The sequence below is a fragment of the Esox lucius genome, chromosome 24 (assembly GCF_011004845.1).
Source record: "Esox lucius isolate fEsoLuc1 chromosome 24, fEsoLuc1.pri, whole genome shotgun sequence".
NCBI lineage: Eukaryota > Metazoa > Chordata > Actinopteri > Esociformes > Esocidae > Esox > Esox lucius.
The window spans coordinates 3,674,724-3,697,364 of NC_047592.1; the positions used below are offsets into that span (position 1 = coordinate 3,674,724).

Sequence of the window (22,641 nt, forward strand, 5' to 3'; positions counted from 1 at the left end):
CGAAATTGAAACTTGACTTACAGTAATGAAGATGGGCTCATCAAAAAGGTCAGAGGGACTTTCATAGAAGTTCAGAAAGAAAGTCTACAGTAACAAGTAAAATCAGGAATCAGTTAGCTTTCAACACATTTAAAAAAATAAAATTCAGTGAGAGTATCTTGCACATACTATCTACAATTGTCTCTCTGATAATAATATAACTCTATATGTATTATGCCTAGTTATAAAATATCTTTAAAAGATGACATGTATAACATGTTTAGGACTTAGATACTAGCCATAACAGACAGTGTTTATAACACAGTTATGAAGTAGCTACAACAGGCGACATTTCTTCACCTCGTCAAACACAGGGTTGTTTCCTTTCTTGATGCACGTCCTCTTTGTCTGCCCAGCAACCGTTACCTTGACAACTGGTTTGATGTTGACACCCGGCAATTGTCGGCCCTCGATGACTCGGACACGCACCTGGAGTTGAAATGCGAATGAGCATTTGTTTCAATAGTGATTTTGCATTATGGGTGGGGCGACGTTCTGTTTGTTTAAAATCATCTCAACCAATTTTGAACCTACATCTGATGAAGTGGCTGTCCTAACACCAGGTGACCACTGTGTGGCGCTGTAATGACAGCCATGCATTTATTCATGTCATTGTCGTGGCTCAGATCAGAATGGAAAGCACCTTCAGCACCAACTGCCGATTCTATTGTGAGAGAACACGCCTAACGACCACCTGTATCTAAGGCGCCGGTGTGCGCCTATTCTCACCTGCAGGTCCTGCGGTTTGTTGGACAGTGGTGATTGGTTGTTCTGCTGTCTCTTTTTCCTCTTAATCCCAGGGATGTAGTTGGGCGGGGCCCTTTTAGGGGTCTGGGCTGGCAGGGGAAACATGATCCAAAATGTACAGATCACATTTCTCACAAAAGACAAACTAGGTCACCAAGACACCAGCCTCGTCAGTACTCGGAAGCTGGTGGTGTCACTACGGTCCAGTCTGATACCAGGAGAAGTCAAAAATAAACCTGAGTCATATGTGACTTCTAAACCAACCACTAGGGGAGATGGTGAGCACGTTATGTTCTAATAGACTGCCTGTTTTGAATGGGGATGGTGGATCAACGGTTAAGACAATGACATTGACTTCAAAAATCCTTATCTTTCAAAGTGTATGCTAATCCTAACTTTAAAACATAACCCTTAACACATACATCAATGATGCAAAGTGAAATACACGTAAGTTTTCTTTCACTTTGCTCTCACACCTATGGACATTCTTCTACCCTGGACAAACATCAGACACTGACTTGAGATTGTGATGTCATGGGGGCAGGGGTTACCTGTGGGTGTCTCCTGACCCCCCTGGATCCCCTGGTGATGGGTTCCCTGTTGGCTCTCGGTGTCTGGTTCGTCTGTCTGCTCCATCCTCAGCATGCTCTCTGTGTCTTCCTCGCCCATGGTATCCAGGGAGAAGACTGCAGGAAACACGTCCTCAGGATCATCACCACCATTATCACCATCACCATCCTCATTATCATCACCACATCCTCATTATCATCACCATCATCATTATCATCACCACATCATCATTATCATCACCATCCTCACCATCACCTTCATCATTTCAGAGAGACAAGAATCCAAATAGAGAGGGAGAAAGAAACTAAAGACAAATGGAGAAGAAAAAAGATGAGAGATGGGAATGGAGGGAATAAGAAAAAAATTAAGAGGAGGTATATTTTAGAAAGACACGTGGAGAGGAAAAAAGACGAAGATGAGTGGGAGAAAAAAATCAGTTCCTCATCTATGGCTACGGAGAGGTGGCATATGTTAGGGTAAGGTTACCTGAAGGTCTTTGTATGTTAGGGTAAGGTTACCTGAAGGCCTTTGTATGTTAGGGTAAGGTTACCTGAAGGTCTTTGTATGTTTGGGTAAGGTTACCTGAAGGCCTTTGTATGTTAAGGTAAGGTTACCTGAAGGTCTGTGTATGTTAGGGTAAGGTTATCTGAAGGCCTGTGTAAGTTAGTGTAAGGTTACCTGAAGGTCTGTGTAAGTAAGTGTAAGGTTACCTGAAGGTCTGTGTAAGTTAGGGTAATTTTACCTGAAGGTCTGTGTGTTTTTCATTATTGCTTTTCATCATTCTAACTACAGTAAGCAGCTGTAGCTGTTGCTGAGTAATAGGTTTGGTTCCTCAGTGGAGAGTTTGCAGTGTACCTGTGACAGTGTCCAGCTCCACAGGCTTCTCCCGGGCCTCAGGCTGAGGAGGAGGCTGGAAAAAAGGAGTCATTCCTGGAGGAGGGATGTAGGAAACCTGCAGGCTCAGAGTGGCCTAGTGGAGGAAAGGGATAAAGTCAGGGATTTACGAAACAGAGCCAGCCCTCTATGCAACGACACTGTTATCTTGCTTTGTTTAATTTCTGAAATTTACATTTCAGGATAAATCCTAATATGTAGTTTCATTATCTTTTATTTTTTTTCTTGGAGGGGACAGCCACGAGCAGAGCTTGGAATTACATAAATGGTTGGTTATTAAGGACGTAAATATTGGGGAGCGTAGATACCCTTTTGCAGTGTAGCAGAAGTTGAGTTTAGACGACCTGTGAAAGATATTTAATTTAATTTAAGAGTCAAACAATCTCTAGAACTGGAGGGTGCAGAACCGAAGGGACGACTGCCATCCTGAACAAGTTGTGATTGAAGAATCCTGGTAAGTTAGTCTTGATCTATAATAGCGGTCAAGTATTTCAGCTTTCCTATAGCATATTAAAACGATGAATTGTGCATTCTGGTTAAACGAATGCAGTTGCATGTGCATAGTTATTACTGGAATATTCATTATTATGTATGTATTAAGGAGAACAACTTAGGTTGATTGCTTTGTAAATTCTGAGAAGACTGGTTTTGTGTCCTGGGATTCTGAGTGTGGATTCAGAGTCTGAGACTTCAGTGATCTACTCCTGCCATCTTCCTGATGCCTCCCTGCTCCGATTCCAGTCAACAACTGTAACTGTCGTCACTGCGAATGATGTTGAGTATTTTAAGTTTTGTTTAAGATTGTTACACTTTCTTTGTTGTTTGTTCATTCTGGTTTTAATACTCATGTTTCCAGTTTGTTTGTTGTTTGTTCATTCTGGTTGTAATACCCCTGTTTACAGTTTGTTTGTTGTTTGTTCATTCTGGTTGTAATACCCCTGTTTACAGTTTGTTTGTTGTTTGTTCATTCTGGTTTTAATGCTCCTGTTTACAGTTTGTTTGTTGTTTGTTCATTCTGGTTGTAATACCCCTGTTTACAGTTTGTTTGTTGTTTGTTCATTCTGGTTGTAATGCTCATGTTTACAGTTTGTTTGTTGTTTGTTGTTTGTTCATTCTGGTTGTAATACTCCTGTTTACAGTTTCTTTGTTGTTTGTTCATTCTGGTTGTAATACTCCTGCTGATACAAACATGTGAATCAGAGAATGGAAGAATAAAGAAACTTGCACATCAAATTTTAGAACTTGTCCTTGTCTTTCCTAAACTTCCTACATGCATGTGCAGGTTATTGCTGAGGAAGTCATCCTCCTAAAGAACCTGTCTTTTGATAAAGACAGACAGTAAGTAGATAAAGTGTGTTACACAATGGTTTGGTGTTGTGATTGTTCAGCCATTATACTGTAACATTCAATGTTTATCAAGCAGTCTCGTTAAGTGCATTACTTTTGACTAGGGACAACTCAGAATAGGATGCAATATGGAGCCCTAAATTGTGTTACTAGGATTTGTTAGTTAATCTGTCTGTCCTTCTCCTTGTGTCAGGACGCTCATAGCACAAACACACACTGACACACGCTGACTCATAAACACTGGCTTTTCCTGAGGATGTGTGCTATTCTGAGACCGATTTACCAATCAAGAAATGTTTTTTTGGTCACACACACAATTGGTGACAGTAACTAGTTTGTAAATACATCAACATGCATACATCAGCATTCAAAATGTTACATAAAATACAGCCCATGTTTTAAAATAATTGTTTTCTGACTGTAGCCCTATTTGTTACCAATATTCTTTGATACTGGGTATATTTCTACCCCCACACAGCACTCTATCGCCCGCTTATTGCATGACTTTAAACCCTAACAGTGTAAGGCATTAGGGGAAAGGGTGCAGACTGGTGAACAACCACAGGGTCAGATCGATGTCCAGGGTGTGTTGAGTGTGTAGTCATGACAACAGTCAGAGGGGATGGGATGGGTTAAAGGTAAACAGGAAGTGTAAAAGTTCTGAAAGAGAAGATCGGCCACATTTCTGGGTGGGTGTGTGTGAGTGTGTCTCACCCCAGTGTTATTTTTCTTAGTGTCCAGGAGTGACACAGTGAAAGTAGCAGCCAGGTTGGGGGAATTGAGCACATCCCTCAGGGCCACCTTGCTTTCCCCCAGGAACCTAAAGACACAGAGAACACATGCCTGTCAGTGGACACACAGCAGAGAGATTCACACACCACACACCACACAACACACAGAGACACACGCTCCACACACCACACAACACACAGAGACACGCTTCACACACCACACAACACACAGAGACACACGCTCCACACACCACACAACACACAGAGACACACGCTCCACACACCACACAACACACAGAGACACACGCTCCACACAACACACAACACACAGAGACACACGCTCCACACACCACAGAGAGAAACCCCACAACACAAACACAAAGGACTCCAAAGGAATGCTGAGGGAAGGAAGAGCACTTGAGAGAATATGAGAAATGTCTGTCTACCTAGATCCAGCCCTGAGAGAGGGAAAAGGAGGGAGCAACAAACAGAGAATTAAAGACAAAAGGACAGAGAGAATGACATAAAGAGAACATACTGCTGGTTCACTCTCTCATACTCTTCTAGATTGTCCTTCAGCTAAGCAAGGCCGTATTTTTTTGTCTTGGTCCCATAAGAAAGGCCTTTTGTCCAAAATCTACTGTTCAGTAGCAATAAACAAAAGCCATGTTCGAGAAGGTCAGAACGAATGCAGGCCTCTGCCAACTGTCTGATCAACCAATCCCCTTGCATCATGAATAACAACTCATTACTTTTTATGGACCAGTCCATCATAATTTATCCATAATGCAATTCATTTCTGTTCCTCTTGATCACCAGTCTGTGTGGTGCGACACTGTCTAAACACTAACTGGGAAGGGAAATGGCTCCATTTCTGTTCCTCTTGATCACCAGTCTGTGTGGTGTGACACTGTCCAAACCCTAACTGGGAAGGGAAATGGCTCCATAGGAACATAAACTGTATCTGTGATTTGATTTAGATCGCAAGAATAAACCAGGCGTCCTCCTGTGTCTGGTGTTGCTCCAGCTCAATCGCCCAAACAATAAGATTTCTCAAATGAACTCCAGAGTTAGATGTTTCACTTCACTTCAGATTTCTCAAATTAACTCCAGTGTTAGATGTTTCACTCCACTTCAGATTTCTCAAATTAACTCCAGTGTTAGACGTTTCACTCCACTTCAGATTTCTCAAATTAACTCCAGTGGTAGATGTTTCACTCCACTTCAGATTTCTCAAATGAACTCCAGTGTTAGATGTTTCACTCCACTTCAGATTTCTCAAATTAACTCCAGTGTTAGACGTTTCACTCCACTTCAGATTTCTCAAATGAACTCCAGTGTTAGATGTTTCAATTCAGATTTCTCAAATGAACTCCAGTGTTAGATGTTTCACTCCACTTCAGATTTCTCAAATGAACTCCAGTGTTAGACGTTTCACTTCAGATTCAGATGTTTTAGAAGGGGGATGTGTGCTTGGCACTCTGACATGCACTTGTTTCCAATAAAGACATACATCTGGTGTGAACTGATTCTGTTCAGATGCCTGAGAGCTTTTCAGCTGATCATTTACAGTATTTTACAATTATACAACTATAGTCAATTTTTAATACTGTAAATGCAATTAGCACAAAGATCATCTGTTGTGGACCATTGCATTAACACAGTTCATGTTATATACAGTAAATTAATATGTTTCTAACATGCTTAAACTTTTATTACATACAAGCTTTCCTAATACCAGAAAAATTGATCTTTCCTGTCTTATTTACAAATGCTTGTACACAGCATGCAAAAAATGAAGACCTAATGTTCAAAACCTTAAATATAGTATAAAGCCTCAACAACAGCAGCTCAAGAGATATATTCGAAACTGCTGATAAGCATTTTTGAATAAACAGATAATTGAAACATCACAATGTACTGGAAGCCCTGCTATCACAATGGAAGCACTGCTATCACAATGGAAACCATGCTATCACAATGGAAGCCATGCTATCACAATGGAAGCCATGCTATCACAATGGAAGCCATGCTATCACAATGGAAGCACTGCTATCACAATGGAAGCCATGCTATCACAATGGAAGCCATGCTATCACAATGGAAGCCATGCTATCATAATGGAAGAGGTAAAGAGGTTAAAGGAAATTTATGGAATTACATTTCCAAACAATTTAATGGGAGAAACCCGTTGTGGAGGATAAATGGTGATTCTCCTCAGTGGCCCCCCAAAAATTATGCAAACTTTAGCAACTTATAACAAATATTTGAATGCGCTGCAATAACCGATTTCTGCCCATGAATGGAAAGTAGAATTTAGCAGTCCCTTCACACCCTGAGAAGGCCATATAAGTATATACAAATTGGAATGGATTGATTACACTGTAGGTTTTGTAGAAGCTTAGTAAGATCAGAGTTGTTTACTGTTGGCCAATGACAGCCTTCCATTCCCCAGGCTTAGCATCTATGGAAGCAATGCTAACATTAAGAATGTCAGGTCACTAGCATGCTTCAGGGGAGACAATGGAATCCTGATTAGTTGTTGGAACAGCAATCAACCTCCAAATAAATCACCTGGGAATTGGAGTAGAAACAATGCATTCTGGGAGTGTTCCATCGTTAGTAATTTCCGTAGAGAGACACTTCATCAATTCACATATGCAGTAAACAATCAAATTAACAGTCCCTGAAAAAAGGCAAGGATAACAGTGAAGGACACAGAAAAAGGGTAGAATTTTCCAACCCATATACTCCCATTGGGGCAACTTTAACCGCAACTGGCAGAGCCACCACGAACACCAGGAAGTGCTGCCATGATGAGTAAACAGGAAGTGCTATGTTTAGGTGACTCCTCCCTCTGTAGTTGCCCTCGCCAACATGAACACATTCCTCAGATTAATTTTGATTTCTACCATTGATTGTTCTACAATAAGTCAATTTTGTTCAACGGCCTGATGAGCAGTACAGAAACATTGGACCTCTACTGATTTGGGGCTCAGCAATCTAACAGTCTTTAAAATCAGCAGGTAACAACAGCCTGTTTAACACTGTAGTTGTGAACACAGTTACTGACACTGGGAATGTACATTTATAAACTTGAGAAACTCTGAGATGCCCACCCTCTCCTCCATCTCTGCAAAACAGCCCAGTCCATCTCCTCTGTGTCTAATATCACAAAGGGCTGTCCCTTATCTGCCTTCCCACATGTGTTCCGATGTTTTTGAGAGGAATGATTGGCCTGGAACCTAATCATGACTTCCCAAAGAACACACATGTGTCTGTGTGTCTGTGTGTCTGTGTGTCTGTGTGTCTGTTTGTGTGTGTGTGTGTGTGTGTGTATGCGTTCATACTGAAAGCAACATCTAGAAAACACATTGAACTTAGCCTGGTCCCTGATCTGCCCACCCAGGCAGTCACTGTGAAGCCTTATTCCACATGGTAGCAGAAAAGAAACCAGGCTATCATTGACCTCATGAAGAAGACTAAAGTGTCCCAGACAGTGTGTCTCCTGAAGTGAACTTGTTCAGACACACGGTGCAACATTTCAACACACACAAGCTAACACTCACGCAGACACTTAAACATGGCATATCCTTACCTGTTTCTCCCCATCTTTTCATGATCTTTGACCACCACATGGAGCTCCGCCCCTGAATCCAGTGGTATTCCCTTCAGGTCCCACTCAAAACCCTGGGGGTGGGGGTGGGGTGGGGTGGGGGTGGGGGGGTTAGGACAGAGAAAAATAAAAAGTGATGAGGATGGAGACAGGAAAGTTAGAGAGAGAAAATGACAGAGAGAAGGATGGATAAAGGTGGTCATATCAGTGTAATAAATGATTGTATTATAACACATGGTTATGTATGTGTAATACATTATTATACTATTATACATGGTTATGTATGTCTATGTAATAACAGATTACATTGTTAGATTATAACACACCTCATTCCAGACAGGGTTAGCATTATTCTTGATGACCTTTGTCTTCTTTTTCGATCCTGGAAAAGACAGGAAGACAGTTATTCTGAGAATATGTCAAACAAATAGTCCAGAAATTGTCAGACAGCAAACTATTTTGGCACTATTTGGGCAAAACTATGAGTTGTAATGTTTCTGTGTGTGTGTGTGTGTGTTATCCGGTTGCAAACATAATTAGTAGAATTGTGTTGGACACAGTGGAAAAATGGAGGCCTGAGTGGCGACTTCCTGTAAATAAACATTCTAACTGGAAGCAGGAACTGCTGATTGAGGCACCCAACAACAGCCAGCAGGGAAATGGGTAGAGGATGGATCAGCATGAACAATCCACATTCACACACTGAAACATTACGCACACCTACAAAACATCTAGAGGACTGTGACATGACCTCCGGACATTCAAAGGACCTTGACCCAACCTCCTGACGTTCAGAGGACCATGAAACGTTCTCCTGACATCCAGAGGAACATGACAATACCTCCTGACGTTCACAGGACCATTGAAACGACCTATTGACATTCAGAGGTCCATGACAAAACCTTCTGACATTCAGGGACCATGACAACATAAACAAGATGGTTTTCAATCAGAGCCTGCCTCAGCATGCTGGACCTCTGCAAACACCCACACTCTGAATGGGTCAAACACCCACACTCTGAATGGGTCAGACACCCACACTCTGAATGGGTCAGACACCCACACTCTGAATGGGTCAGACACCCACACTCTGAATGGGTCAGACACCCACACTCTGAATGGGTCAAACACCCACACTCTGAATGGGTCAAACACCCACACTCTGAATGGGTCAAACACCCACACTCTGAATGGGTCAAACACCCACACTCTGAATGGGTCAGACACCCACACTCTGAATGGGTCAGACACCCACACTCTGAATGGGTGAAACACCCACACTCTGAATGGGTCAAACACCCACACTCTGAATGGGTCAAACACCCACACTCTGAATGGGTGAAACACCCACACTCTGAATGGGTCAAACACCCACACTCTGAATGGGTCAAACACCCACACTCTGAATGGGTCAAACACCCACACTCTGAATGGGTGAAACACCCACACTCTGAATGGGTGAAACACCCACACTCTGAATGGGTCAGACACCCACACTCTGAATGGGTGAAACACCCACACCCTGAATGGGGGAAACACCCACACTCTGAATGGGTCAAACACCCACACTCTGAATGGGTGAAACACCCACACTCTGAATGGGTCAAACACCCACACTCTGAATGGGTCAAACACCCACACTCTGAATGGGTGAAACACCAACACCCTGAATGGGTCAAACACCCCCACCCTGAATGGGTCAAACACCCCCACCCTGAATGGGTCAAACACCCCCACCCTGAATGGGTCAAACACCCCCACCCTGAATGGGTCAAACACCCCACCCTGAATGGGTCAAACACCCCACCCTGAATGGGTCAAACACCCACACTCTGAATGGGTCAAACACCCACACTCTGAATGGGTCAAACACCCACACTCTGAATGGGTCAAACACCCACACTCTGAATGGGTCAAACACCCACACTCTGAATGGGTCAAACACCCCACCCTGAATGGGTCAAACACCCACACTCTGAATGGGTCAAACACCCACACTCTGAATGGGTCAAACACCCACACCCTGAATGGGTCAAACACCCACACTCTGAATGGGTCAAACACCCCACCCTGAATGGGTCAACTGCAGTCTGAAAACCACCCCTCCAGTTCCACAGAACTCATCAGAGACAAGGGACAATGTTTTGCACATATGTATCTTTGTCGTTCAAACGATAAACATTTCCAGGAATTGAAATAAACATACGTCAATATATGAGCACAAACGCACACACACACACACACACACGCATGCACACACACACATGCGCACACACACAAACACACCCACACATGCACACACGCACACACATACACGCACACACACCTGAAATATGGGGGGCGACTCTCAAAAATCTATTTGTAAACGGAAACAAATATGTTGACGTGCATTGCAGTAATACTAGCTGATTTGTAAATCTGGCAGTTGTTATATTTTTTTAATTGTTTGATACTTTTAAACGCCCATAAATCCCAGTAGACATTGGTTTGTGTGGTTCAAATGATTTCTCACTTACAGGAAGTGACACAAGGCTTACCTTTTGCGTACTTCCTGCGTACTTCACATTTATCTTTCCTGTCACAGTTTTGTGGCTGCCTCTAAATAGCTCCTGGTTAGGCAGGCATTATGGGAAAGATGAACGTGAAGGTTATGTTTAGCTGGAGGATGACACACACACACACACACACACTTTATAATAGTCTCAACTGATGAATGTGCCAGTATGAGTAATTGACATATGGAATACCAAGATGTCAAAAACAGGAATTGACAATTTCCTCTCCCTGCTTTCCCTCCTCTCTGAGACCTCTTCAATACATAACTCCCTTCCCCTCTCCTTCCCGACCTATTCATCTACCAACCTAGCTCCTTCTACCTCTTTAACTCCTTCCCTACCTATTAATCTACTAAACTTGCTCCTTCTACCTCTTTAACTCCTTCCCGACCTATTAATCTACCTACCTAGCTCCTTCTACCTCTTTAACTCCTTCCCTACCTATTCATCTACTAACCTTGCTCCCTCTACCTCTTTAACTCCTTCCCTACCTATTCATCTACTAACCTTGCTCCCTCTACCTCTTTAACTCCTTCCCTACCTATTCATCTACTTACCTTGCTCCCTCTACCTCTTTAACTCCTTCCCTATCTATTCATCTACTTACCTTGCTCCCTCTACCTCTTTAACTCCTTCCCTACCTATTCATCTACTAACCTTGCTCCCTCTACCTCTTTAACTCCTTCCCGACCTATTCATCTACTAACCTTGCTCCTTCTACCTCTTTAACTCCTTCCCTACCTATTCATCTACTAACCTTGCTCCCTCTTTCTCTTTCCCTCTCTCTTTTCCCCCTCCCTTTCAGTCTCTCCCTCCTTTTCTGTCTCCCCCTCTGTTTCTCTAGTGTGTGAGTGTGTGTGGTCATCCCACCATGACCATTTATAGACATCAGGCACCATAATTGCAAAGAAGCTATGAGCAAGCAGCTAGCAATGGACATAGAGAGAGAGAGAGAGAGAGAGAGAGGATGTCCCCATAGCTTTATTTATAGATACAGAGAGATTTCCTAAGTTCTTCTTTTGTTTAACAGACCTTCTGTGTCTCAATATAAACTTTAGACTTTAGACTTCAGGTTACAGAATAGTGTTCAACTCTGATATTTCCTCACAGGGTCTCTTTAATCAGTGCTTTGCAGATGACTCAACCATTTTCCCCTTCTAGTTTCTAACACCCAGGTTGCATTGCACATCTTTGGATGTCTGGCAACAAGGTGAAGCTGCTTGTTCCCCAGCATGATGCCTGAAGCTCCAACAACTCTCCTTGAATACACTTTGTTGGACCATGGACCACATTTTGTTACTCTCAGCAGACATCGACATGACCCCTGCAGGTTCCTGCTCTATAGGATTCCTAATTTATGACCTCATCTCACACACGAAGTGGTCTAGGTACTAATCCAGGAACTTTTCCAGGCTGGACAACTAGAACCTCTGTAGCCCATCCAGAAGGTTGCATTCCTTCTGATGTTTAAGCTTCCCAAAATGTCACCGTGCTTCTCTACTCCCTTGGCTGACATTTTTGGGGTCGGGGGAGAGGACTCTTGTTTGCCTTGACAAGGAAAAACATATGGCTAAATGTTTGTCATTGATTTGGGGGCTGTGAGAAAAGGTACCCTATTACTACTACTACTACTGTTATTACCACTACTACTATTATTACTATTACAACTACTATTGTTATTACCACCAATACTATTATTACTGTTACTTCTATTATTACTATTACCACTATTATTAATATTACTACTATTATTACTATTACTACTTCTACTACTATTCCTAATAGTTATATTATTACTACTACTATTATTACTATTAGTACTACTATTATTATTACCACTTCTACTATTATTACTACTATTATTTCTACTACTACTACTAAAAATCAATAACACAAATCAGATTTCTCTGAAATCGATTCGTCTGCCAAGTATGTGTTGTTGGAATGATTGGGAACACTTTATTTTGAGAGTCCAAAATATGTGTCTGTAGACGCTCTACAGATTATATACTGACTATCAGTAAACACTATCAGAAACACAAACTAACTTTACCAAGCCTCTGCTTACCAACTGGCACTTTGTTGAATGTTTGTTGATAGTATCATTATAGAACATCTAGAGAAATTCATAGGCCACACCCCCCGACCATTGGGAGCTCCTGGTCTAAAGGCACCAGCAACAGGAAGTTGTCGGAACAAAGACAGGAAATAAGAGCAGATCACCTCATTAAGAGAGTTCTGACAAAAGAATGGAGACTCCCAGATGTCTCCAAAAGAACCAGATGTCATGCATGGAATCGTGAAACCCACAGTCCTGAGAATAACATCACAACATATTGTCAGCTAGTTGAGGCGAACCTGTCGTGTTGCGGCAACCAAAATACAGCCAATATGTCAGTAAGGTGGCTGGGAACCAGGCGATCTGTCCACTTTTTATTTAGGATCACTGAATGGGAGAAAACTGACAGACCTCTGTCTGTTCAGTAACTCTACCGTATCCCTTGTCTGGGTTCAGGGTTTTATACAGGATGCATGATGTCACCAGTCTGAATGGAGAATAAGGAGGGGACCCAGAAATAACAGGTCCATGACAACTGAGATGAACTTTGTGCCATGCAGTTCTTCTCGGGCGTCCATTATCTATTACCAGACCAAACGGCAGCATCCTACATGAACTAAATTTTTCAGAAGGAAGGAGTCAGGCCACATATAGCGAGCAACTATTCAATTACAAGCAGTTCGTTTGAGCAACCATTGTAACAGTGCTGATGAATAAAGGTGTATAATGGGAACAGTGTCTTTCCAATGTTACAAAAGAAGATGCAAATAGTGCAATCAGATCCTACACATTTTTTCTTTTTCTAAATTGGACCAATCAAAAACATATAAGCTAGTTTCCATTCCTGAAACATCTAGTTTCAACTTCCAAAAAGGAACTGATCAAATCCTACAAGCTTTTCTCACAAATTTCTACAACTGCTAGCGTCAATTGTCTTAAGATGACTAATTTACCCGGTCACTTTCAACTTCTTATTTCTCTAACCTTGTGCAATCCATTACCAAAAGACTATGATAAAATTACTTCTTGATAGGATAATCAATGGGTTGGAAGGATAATCCTTCCAACCCATTCAGGGAAACCAGATAACTTCTGAACAATCAGTGACACGGATCACTTAGTCAATTAACTGTAAGGTGAACAACATGTAGCCCTTAGCATACCGCATCAATCCCCTGACCCCTGACCCCTTACCTCTGAATATGACACCGCACAGAGGGTCGCTGAGGTGACCATCTTTCACCCGCAGGTTGTTAGCCCGCTGAATAACACACTTCAGCATGGTGTTGCCGGGTCAACCCACACGGCAACGACAAACCCTCGGTTTGCAGAACTGGTACTACCGCCCACAGAGACGAGAAGAAGTACTAAACATATTCTAGACACATCCTCTGTGTGTCTGCTGTGTGGTCCAAGTGATGTCCCAGTCCAGAGTGTCCAACACAAAGTCACAGTCCAGAGTGTCCAACACAAAGTCACAGTCCAGAGTGTCCAACACAAAGTTCCAGTCCAGAGTGTCCAACACAAAGTCACAGTCCAGAGTGTCCAACACAAAGTCCCAGTCCAAAGTGTCTAAAACAAATCCCAGTCCAGAGTGTCCAACACAAAGTCCCAGTCCAGAGTGTCTAAAACAAATCCCAGTCCAGAGTGTCCAACACAAAGTCCCAGTCCAGAGTGTCCAACACAAAGTCCCAGTCCAGAGTGTCTAAAACAAATCCCAGTCCAGAGTGTCCAACACAAAGTCCCAGTCCAAAGTGTCTAAAACAAATCCCAGTCCAAAGTGTGGAGATTTTTCACCCGCTCCACAAGCTCTTGCTCCTGCCGTCTCTCCTGCCCAAACTCGTCCAGAGAGTGGTTGCATTCAGGGGACTCCGGCGAACACTCGAATGAACTGGCAGGATCTAAACCCATTCCTCCCCGCCTCCAGCGTCACTCTCTGGGACTCGAAGGGAACTCTCCACATCCTGCACTCTTCCCCTTCCTTTCTCTCTTGCTCTCTGTCTTTTATCTCTCACTCTCTGTATATTTATCTACCACATTGCTCTCTCTTTCTCTGTCTCCTTCTTCCCTTCATGAAATCCCTTTCTAAATCACCCCTCTCCTGTACTCCCATAAATCATCTATTCCATCCATCTCTCTTTTCTCTCTCTTGCTATCTTTCCCTCAGTCATTATTTCTATCTTGCTAATTCCTGCATGCGATAGCATTCTGTACTTCCCTGTGTGTCTCTCTGTTTCTTTTCAATCTCTGTCTTCCAGTCTTTCTATCTCTCAGGAAGTAGTCAGTCCCTGCTTTACCAAACTGAGGTGGACAGGGAAACACAATGGGGACCTCTGCTTCTTTTCAAAATCAAATATTGGTAAAGAAGCCAATATTTAATTCGGAAAGGAACAAGAGGTCACTCCCAGAAATTGAGTTAATATTCTCAAGTTTTTTATTCTCTTCTATTCACCCTCACGGTCAATCATTCTCCTTCCAATAAATTCATTCGCAATCAGTTCTTTTGTGAGATGAAACTGCACTTGCGTTTTAGATACAGAATAACCCCACCATCCGAAATTGAGGGTGAAATGGATGCTATAGCAACACGGATGTGGGCTTTATTAAGAACCCCTCGTGTAACTACATTACCAGGCGCACATCCAACACATCCACAGTGACATGTCCTAGAATGTGCTCATTTGAATGCTCGCTGCTCTCATTGGCTGTGGATGTGGAATCATTAGCATACATGGTCGTCATAGGCTCATGTAACACAGGCGGCGAGGCATTCAGATAAAATGTGAAAAGGGATGGACCAAGGCAACTGCCCTGAGGGACACCACGCTGAACGAGTCTGATGTTTGGAGGAGCACTCATTGGTGCGCTCCCATTGGTGGGGTAACCCTGTAACACTAGTCTTCATTGTGTCAGAAGTGGCCATGGTGTTGGCGAAACCTCAAAACACTAGAATCAATGTGCTGGAACAGCATCCGCGAAGCAGTCACAATAAAGCTGGCCTTTTCCTGACAAAGGGCAACAAAAGTGTGACGCCAATGCAGCGTTCCCGACGAAACACTGACTGTCAAGCAGCGCCACCTGAAGTCTGCAAAGGACACTCGCAGATAACAATTCAAACCAAGCACCACGCGAGGAACCATTAATAACAACACACGGACGCACACAGTGTCAGAAACGCATTCACAAATTCAGTTGTTGTCGCGCTGTGAAAGCCAGAGGAAATGGCGAGGTGTATGTTTCATTGGTGTATGATTGATTCCAGAATGAAAAAGCCACGTGGATGTGTTCATAAATAATACACTCCCAAGTGTTTCTTCAAAAACAGCCCAGCACTGTGTTTACTTATGTTTAATGGGATCCGCCCTCATTACTGAAATGTACTGGATGCTGTGTGAATCGATGTGAATCATCGTGTTACTTGCAAGTGCATTTTAATGCGCAACAAGTTTGTGCGCCTCTCCTTCTACTGCTCGATTACCTTTCAAACTTTGAAAATGTTTCAGCCCCTTGTCAAAGTGAAAAATGTAATCTGCAAATTGTTCTAAATGAATTACAAATGCAAAGCTTTTTAAAAAATTGGTTGTATAAGTATTCACCACCTTCGCTATGACTCTGAAAAAGCTGTGGTGCAACCAACTGTCTTTAGAAGTCATGTAAACAGTTGAATGCTGTCCGGTTGAGTGCCTTCGAGGTCTTTGACATGATTTCAGATTAGAAATGCCTTCGTCAGGTAGGTCTCACAGTTGGTTAGTACAATTCCTTACATAAACCACATCATAAAGATGAAGGAATCACGCAGTGGGTCTGCGTCAGGGCCTGGAAAGTTTGTAAAGATCGAGGAAAAACTGAAGCAGTTCAGAGAAATTCTGTAAGAGACCAGGTTCTTAAGAGAAGATTTATCTCCCAGCAAGGACAATGACCCCAAACATACAGCCAAAGCCACACTGAAGTGGCATAAAAACAAAAAGGTCAATGTCCTGGAATGGCCCAGTCAAAGCCCAGACCTCCATCCAATTGAGAATGAGTAGAAAGATTCTGTTCCCCATCCAACTACACGGCGCTTTAGAGATTTAGCAAAATGACTATCCATATTGCTAAAACAGAATATTTACATGTACACAACAGCTAGTGTTAGCTGCACGTACACATTTAAACCCTAAAACGATTAAGCAAAAAAAAGTTCCGTAATAATTTTAGGGTTCTGGCCAGAGGCCAGACTCCCAGAAGGCTCTATTTAATGTACAGACGGTACAGGATCTTCCGGGTGGAAACCAGCGTGATTACAGTTGGCAAGGCAGTTTGTGAAGCATGGATTTAGGATAGTAAAAGCTACTGGTATAGCTAAGTAACTATCATCACCCTGAAACAGGGAGCGCTCTCAGTTATCACAGTCACGTAAAACATTTAAAAGGTTGTCTGGTTGTTCTCACTTCACAAATACTAGATCATCAACACAAGCAACGCAGTCACACTTTCTAGATTGGGGGGCAAGAAACTGGGTCATGTGAGATGATCCCTGAAGCTTGTTTGCCCACAGTGGATTATACTGTAACTTGTGTAAAAGGTTTAAAGAGAACATATTTTGTCTTTCCTCTGGGATGTGTGTCCTTGGAGGTAGCAACAACACAAGTGTGTGTTTGTGTGCTTTTGGTATGTGAATGTGTTTGTGTATACAGGCTTATCTTTGTCTCATTCTTTTACATCACAAAAACCTGGCATTTTAACAGGGGTGTGTAGACTTTTTATATCCACTGTATGTGTTTGTGGGTGCATTTATGTGACTGTGTGTGTGTGTGTGTGTGTTTGTATGTGTTTGCATGTGACAGACCTCCTGCAGGATTTCAGTTCTCTCAATAAGAATGCCTTGGCACCTATGCAAAAGTAAACCGTTTTCATGAACTACATTTAAACTGAAAGTGTCACAACAGTGGCCCGGGAACAGCACAGGAAGTGGAAAAAAAGGGGAGCAAAAACCCCTGTTTCACAAGCCATAACATAGGGATGTGTGACCCTGATCACACCTGTGGCTCATGTACGTTCATGTCCACTGGGACCTGCGGCACGGCAGAGGCATTTGCAATGCATTCTACCTGTGAGATGCAGATGTGTCTAATCAGAGTGGACTGAGATGGCAGCAAAAGAGGAATTTTTTACTTCTGTTGCCCTCTCAGCCATTTGAGAAATGCATTGTGGGTTATCATCCAGCAGCTGAGGTCAAGTCATGACAGCTTAAACTGAGGAAGGTAGAAGAAGGTAGAAGAAGATGGAAGAAGGTAGAAGAAGGTAGCGTTGTCAAAACCCCAGGCTGCCCCACATGGACAACCATCCCTGAAACTGCCCCTCTCCAGCTCTCCCTCTCTACCCCCTTCTGTCCTTCCCCCAGTCCACTCTCCTTCTGTCCTTCCCCCAGTCCACTCTCCTTCTGTTCCTCCCCCAGTCCACTCTCCTTCTGTTCCTCCCCCAGTCCACTCTCCTTCTGTTCTTCCTAGTGTTCATCTCTTCAATGCGATTGTGGGAGAGTTTGTATAATTTGGATGATCCGAGTGGTTCCAATACTAGAGTCTTGCCAATGTCTTTGCCCCCCACCCCTCTCCCAGTCACAGCCCCCACCATCAGGCACAGCCCCCACCATCAGTCACAGCCCCCACCATCAGTCACAGCCCCCATCATCAGGCACAGCCCCCACCATCAGGCACAGCCGACACACATTACTGGCAATGCTTTCCAATAATAACCACGGCCGCTTGGGCCAGAGGGAGAGAATGCAAGAAAGACATGGAGAGAGAGAGTGAGAGAGAGAGAGGAACAGAGAGAAACAGAGGGAGAGAGAATCAGAGGGAGAAACACATGAAGGGAGAAACAGAGAAAGAAAGAAACAGAGAAACAGGAAAGATTGTCCCACCAGCCAATATCCACACACACACATACACACACCATGTTGGTGTACGTTACGCCCCACCTCTGAATTTCATGGCATCACACACACACACACACACACCCACACAGTCCCGGCACACGCTTTATCTGTATATACAGAACACACACACACGCTGCCAGCTGGTTCCTACCTTCATAGACCACTCTGCAGTAGGCATCGCTGATGTCGTCATCATCTGTGTGGAGCCTTTCAGCACACAGAATAAACACTCGTAGCATCAGTACAGCCGTTCAGTCTGGGCCGGGCCCGTCTCTCACACACACACACACACACACTCTCAAACCAGACCAAATTCCAGGACAGAACCTGCCGGAAGACAGAGGTGTCCTGTCTTCCCACAGAGAGAGACGGGATACAGAGAGAGGCGGTCGGGTTCTCTCTGTCTCTCTTGACTCACACACACTCGCGCCGATCGGCTGACTCATGGACGGACACACACACACACACACACGCAAACACACACTCGCACACTGCCCCTTCAATCACCAGTCTGCTGTGGTCTTAAAGGGACCACGCACATTATGGTTCACCATCACCCTCTCTCTCTGTCAGGAACACACACACACACACACAGAAGTTAACATGGACCATTTCAGAGAGTATCATTTTATTTATTTATTTTTAACTACTGTATAATGAAGTTAGCAGTGGAGTTTTCAGTGAGGAGGCAGTCCAGAGTGAGGCTTTTTGACACAGTTACAATATTTTCTGGAAAATGCAGGCAAAGAGTACAAATTACCCACAATGCACCGAATTATTCAGAACAAAGCACATGACACAGATAACATCACAGAATGATAAATTACCATCAAACCTGTTAAATGCACTGTTCATCATAAACATGTATTAAAACATCCAATTCAATCCTGATGCTATACCTTTTCTGAGCATCAATACGAAAAGTGGGAATATACTGTTCCATCAGCTATCACATTGGATTACATTACCACAAGTCTCAATAACCAATTGGTTCTCATCACTGCTAGTTTATAACAGTAAGGCATGTCTCTAGAACAAGTGACTAAGAATATACAGAACCATTTTCCAAGTAACATAATTATATATTTAATTTGAATTGATTCTCAAAAAGCTCTGCTTTAGAATTGGGCTGCCAGTTACTATTTAGTCAGTAGGTACTAGCTAGCCATCTGCACCAATGAGTGAACCGCAAATAATGCATGACAAATTAAGTTTTGCCGGGGAGTGTTTCACCAGATTTAAGGAAATGTCTAGGAACAACATTGCAAGCTATGTGCCAACAAACCAAACACAAAAATGTTTAAACGAAAGGGCAACTTGGTAAGGGGATGGACAGTAGTTGCCTGGTTGCCCAAAAGTCAGATAAAACAATACCCCCACGGACGATGCCCACAGAGCGAATAATACTGCAGCAAGTGTGCTCCCTTTGGGAGGTCAGGGTTGTCAGGCATGGACCAAAGAGGAATGTGCATACTAGGGTAAACGTCAGGCCGAGATATGCAGAAAGAGAGGAGAGAGACAGAGATATGCAGAAAGAGAGGAGAGAGACAGAGATATGCAGAAAGAGAGGAGAGAGACAGACATATGCAGAAAGAGAGGAGAGAGACAGAGATATGCAGAAAGAGAGGAGAGAGACAGACATATGCAGAAAGAGAGGAGAGAGACAGAGATATGCAGAAAGAGAGGAGAGAGACAGAGATATGCAGAAAGAGAGGAGAGAGACAGAGATATGCAGAAAGAGAGGAGAGAGACAGACATATGCAGAAAGAGAGGAGAGAGACAGAGATATGCAGAAAGAGAGGAGAGAGATAGAGATATGCAGAAAGAGAGGAGAGAGACAGAGATATGTAGAAAGAGAGGAGAGAGATAGAGAGGGGAAGAGGGATGGCAGAGAAAATAGAGACAGAGATACTTAGAGTTCAAAGTCAGTGAGCGAGCCAGTGAATTCTCCGATCAGGGATTTCAGTTGGCCTCTCCGCGGTTGTCTTGAATCATATTCCTCAGAGGAGTGAATTAGACTTGCGATTTTGATTGCCCATCTCTAATCATTTGATTCCCCATCTCTAATCATTTGATTGCCCATCTCTAATCATTTGATTGCCCATCTCTAATCATTTGATTCCCCATCTCTAATCATTTGATTCCCCATCTCTAATCATTTGATTGCCCTTCGCTAATCACCGTCTTGGGACTGTGTGTGTGGGGGTTAGCCGTGTGAGTCATTGTCCTCATGTGTGTGTGTGTGTGTGTGTGAGTAATCAACAATAGTCCTTAGTCCCAGTGTTAGCAACGACAGTGTTCTGCCTGTGACACATCTGTCATCTGGCTTAAAGAAACTTCAGTAAAACTCTGCCAACGCTCCCTCGTTCTTAGAATGAAATACATAGAATGAAATACATAAAATGAAATACACAATGTGGCGAGAATTGTTTCGTTGTTTAAAGACAATCACTGCTTAGTATTGTTTTTTGCGAGGGGTTTAAAAGTAGGAATCAGAGGAAACAGAGGCACACATGAAGGCTGTGCACGGTGTTGATCCCTGGTCTGGACTTTGGATCTGTAGCTAGATTTCATAAGAGTCTGAACTCTGAAGTCTAAACTCTGAAAGCAAAATAGACAGCCCGGTGAACTTTACCCCCTAACCCTTGCATTATGTTCCACATCGTCACCTCCGAGTGCACGTGCACGTGCACGTGCCCAAGCCAGGGAGGGTGACGATCAGATTCAACGATCTCACAAGGAGTTTGTCACAAAATTCAGTTGTGTTCAATTTGGGTGCAGCTTTGATAAATTGAACCAGCAAACCGCATCCATTTCTGAATGGGATTCTGAAGGAAAACGGATATTGTCCTGTTTGGACTTGACTTGGCCATTTGAATCCACTGTCCAGCTGTAGATTCTCTGCAAGGGTGGAATGATGACAAACAGACAAATCACTCATCATCCACCAGAATAGACTTCTCAATAGGGGGCATTGCTTCATCCAGGCTTTTTGGGTGAATTCCCTTGAGTGAATTTGGAGATTGAAATGGACTTGTCATGATCCCTCAGCAAATTGGATTTCATTCGATGTGAGCAACATAACATGGGCATACTTCTTCTTCCTCCTGCTATTAATAAAACTATTCAACAGAGCAGTACCGCACATGAAAAGCGTACATGTGTAATGTGTTTTTGTGTGTATAGGGTATAAGCATGTAGATAAAGCATGTGTCGGAGCAGGTTCTCATGTGGATATTTCATCCTCCTTAGATGGATCCAGTGGGCAGGAAGAATTTCTGCTTAGTTCTCAACTTGGACAGGATGTCTGCTTAGTGCTTGACTTGGACAGGATGTCTGCTTAGTGCTTGACTTGGACAGGATGTCTGCTTAGTGCTTGACTTAGATATGATGTCTGCTTAGTGCTTGACTTGGACAGGATGTCTGCTTAGTGCTTGACTTGGACAGGATGTCTGCTTAGTGCTCGACTTAGATATGATGTCTGCTTAGTGCTTGACTTGGACAGGATGTCTGCTTAGTTCTCAACTTGGACAGGATGTCTGCTTAGTGCTTGACTTGGACAGGATGTCTGCTTAGTGCTGGACTTGGACAGGATGTCTGCTTAGTGCTTGACTTGGACAGGATGTCTGCTTAGTGCTTGACTTGGACAGGATGTCTGCTTAGTGCTGGACTTGGACAGGATGTCTGCTTAGTGCTTGACTTGGACAGGATGTCTGCTTAGTGCTTGACTTGGACAGGATGTCTGCTTAGTGCTGGACTTGGACAGGATGTCTGCTTAGTGCTTGACTTGGACAGGATGTCTGCTTAGTGCTTGACTTGGACAGAATGTCGGCTTAGTGCTGGACTTGGACAGGATGTCTGGTGTAAAGGGAGGCAGTGTGAAATCTGTGGTCAAAGGAGATTCAGAACGACAACGCTTTGCTTCAGGCTCCCCTTCTCTTTTCATAATGCCTCCTGGAGAGATGGAATGGAGGGAGGGAGAACGAGAGAAAAACACTTTCATTTAGACCCGTGACTCAGATCATACCAAACATCGTGTGTGAAGAACTGAGTCAGGCAGCCTCTGCAGCCAACAACCAACTCTAACCTAGGAGCTAAATACAGCCCTGATGATTCAAAGCCAACGGTTTCCACTGGTGCCTTCTTCTTGGCCCCAGTGTTCTAAT

General features: G+C 43.3%; 1 protein-coding gene across 9 annotated transcripts in view; it reads right to left on the reverse strand.

Annotated features, from left to right (window-relative positions):
- Positions 1–18,913, reverse strand: part of dysf (dysferlin, limb girdle muscular dystrophy 2B (autosomal recessive)) — a 76,539-nt gene extending 57,626 nt beyond the window's left edge. For 5 of the 9 annotated variants that reach the window (XM_034290278.1, XM_034290276.1, XM_034290279.1 and 2 more), the window contains exons 1-9: positions 18,627–18,913; positions 8,271–8,326; positions 7,927–8,018; positions 4,312–4,417; positions 2,212–2,326; positions 1,338–1,472; positions 769–875; positions 340–468; positions 22–84 (exon numbers count right to left, since the gene is read on the reverse strand). In XM_034290278.1, coding sequence (XP_034146169.1) covers positions 22–84; positions 340–468; positions 769–875; positions 1,338–1,472; positions 2,212–2,326; positions 4,312–4,417; positions 7,927–8,018; positions 8,271–8,326; positions 18,627–18,714 — 891 coding nt within the window. In that variant the 5' untranslated portion in view covers positions 18,715–18,913. Of the gene's footprint in view, positions 1–21; positions 85–339; positions 469–768; positions 876–1,337; positions 1,473–2,211; positions 2,327–4,311; positions 4,418–7,926; positions 8,019–8,270; positions 8,327–13,752; positions 14,779–18,626 lie in introns of those variants that run through there. The other 4 variants (XM_034290281.1, XM_034290280.1, XM_034290275.1 and 1 more) reach the window with 3 other exon arrangements.
- Between the last annotated feature and the right edge of the window lie 3,728 nt (positions 18,914–22,641).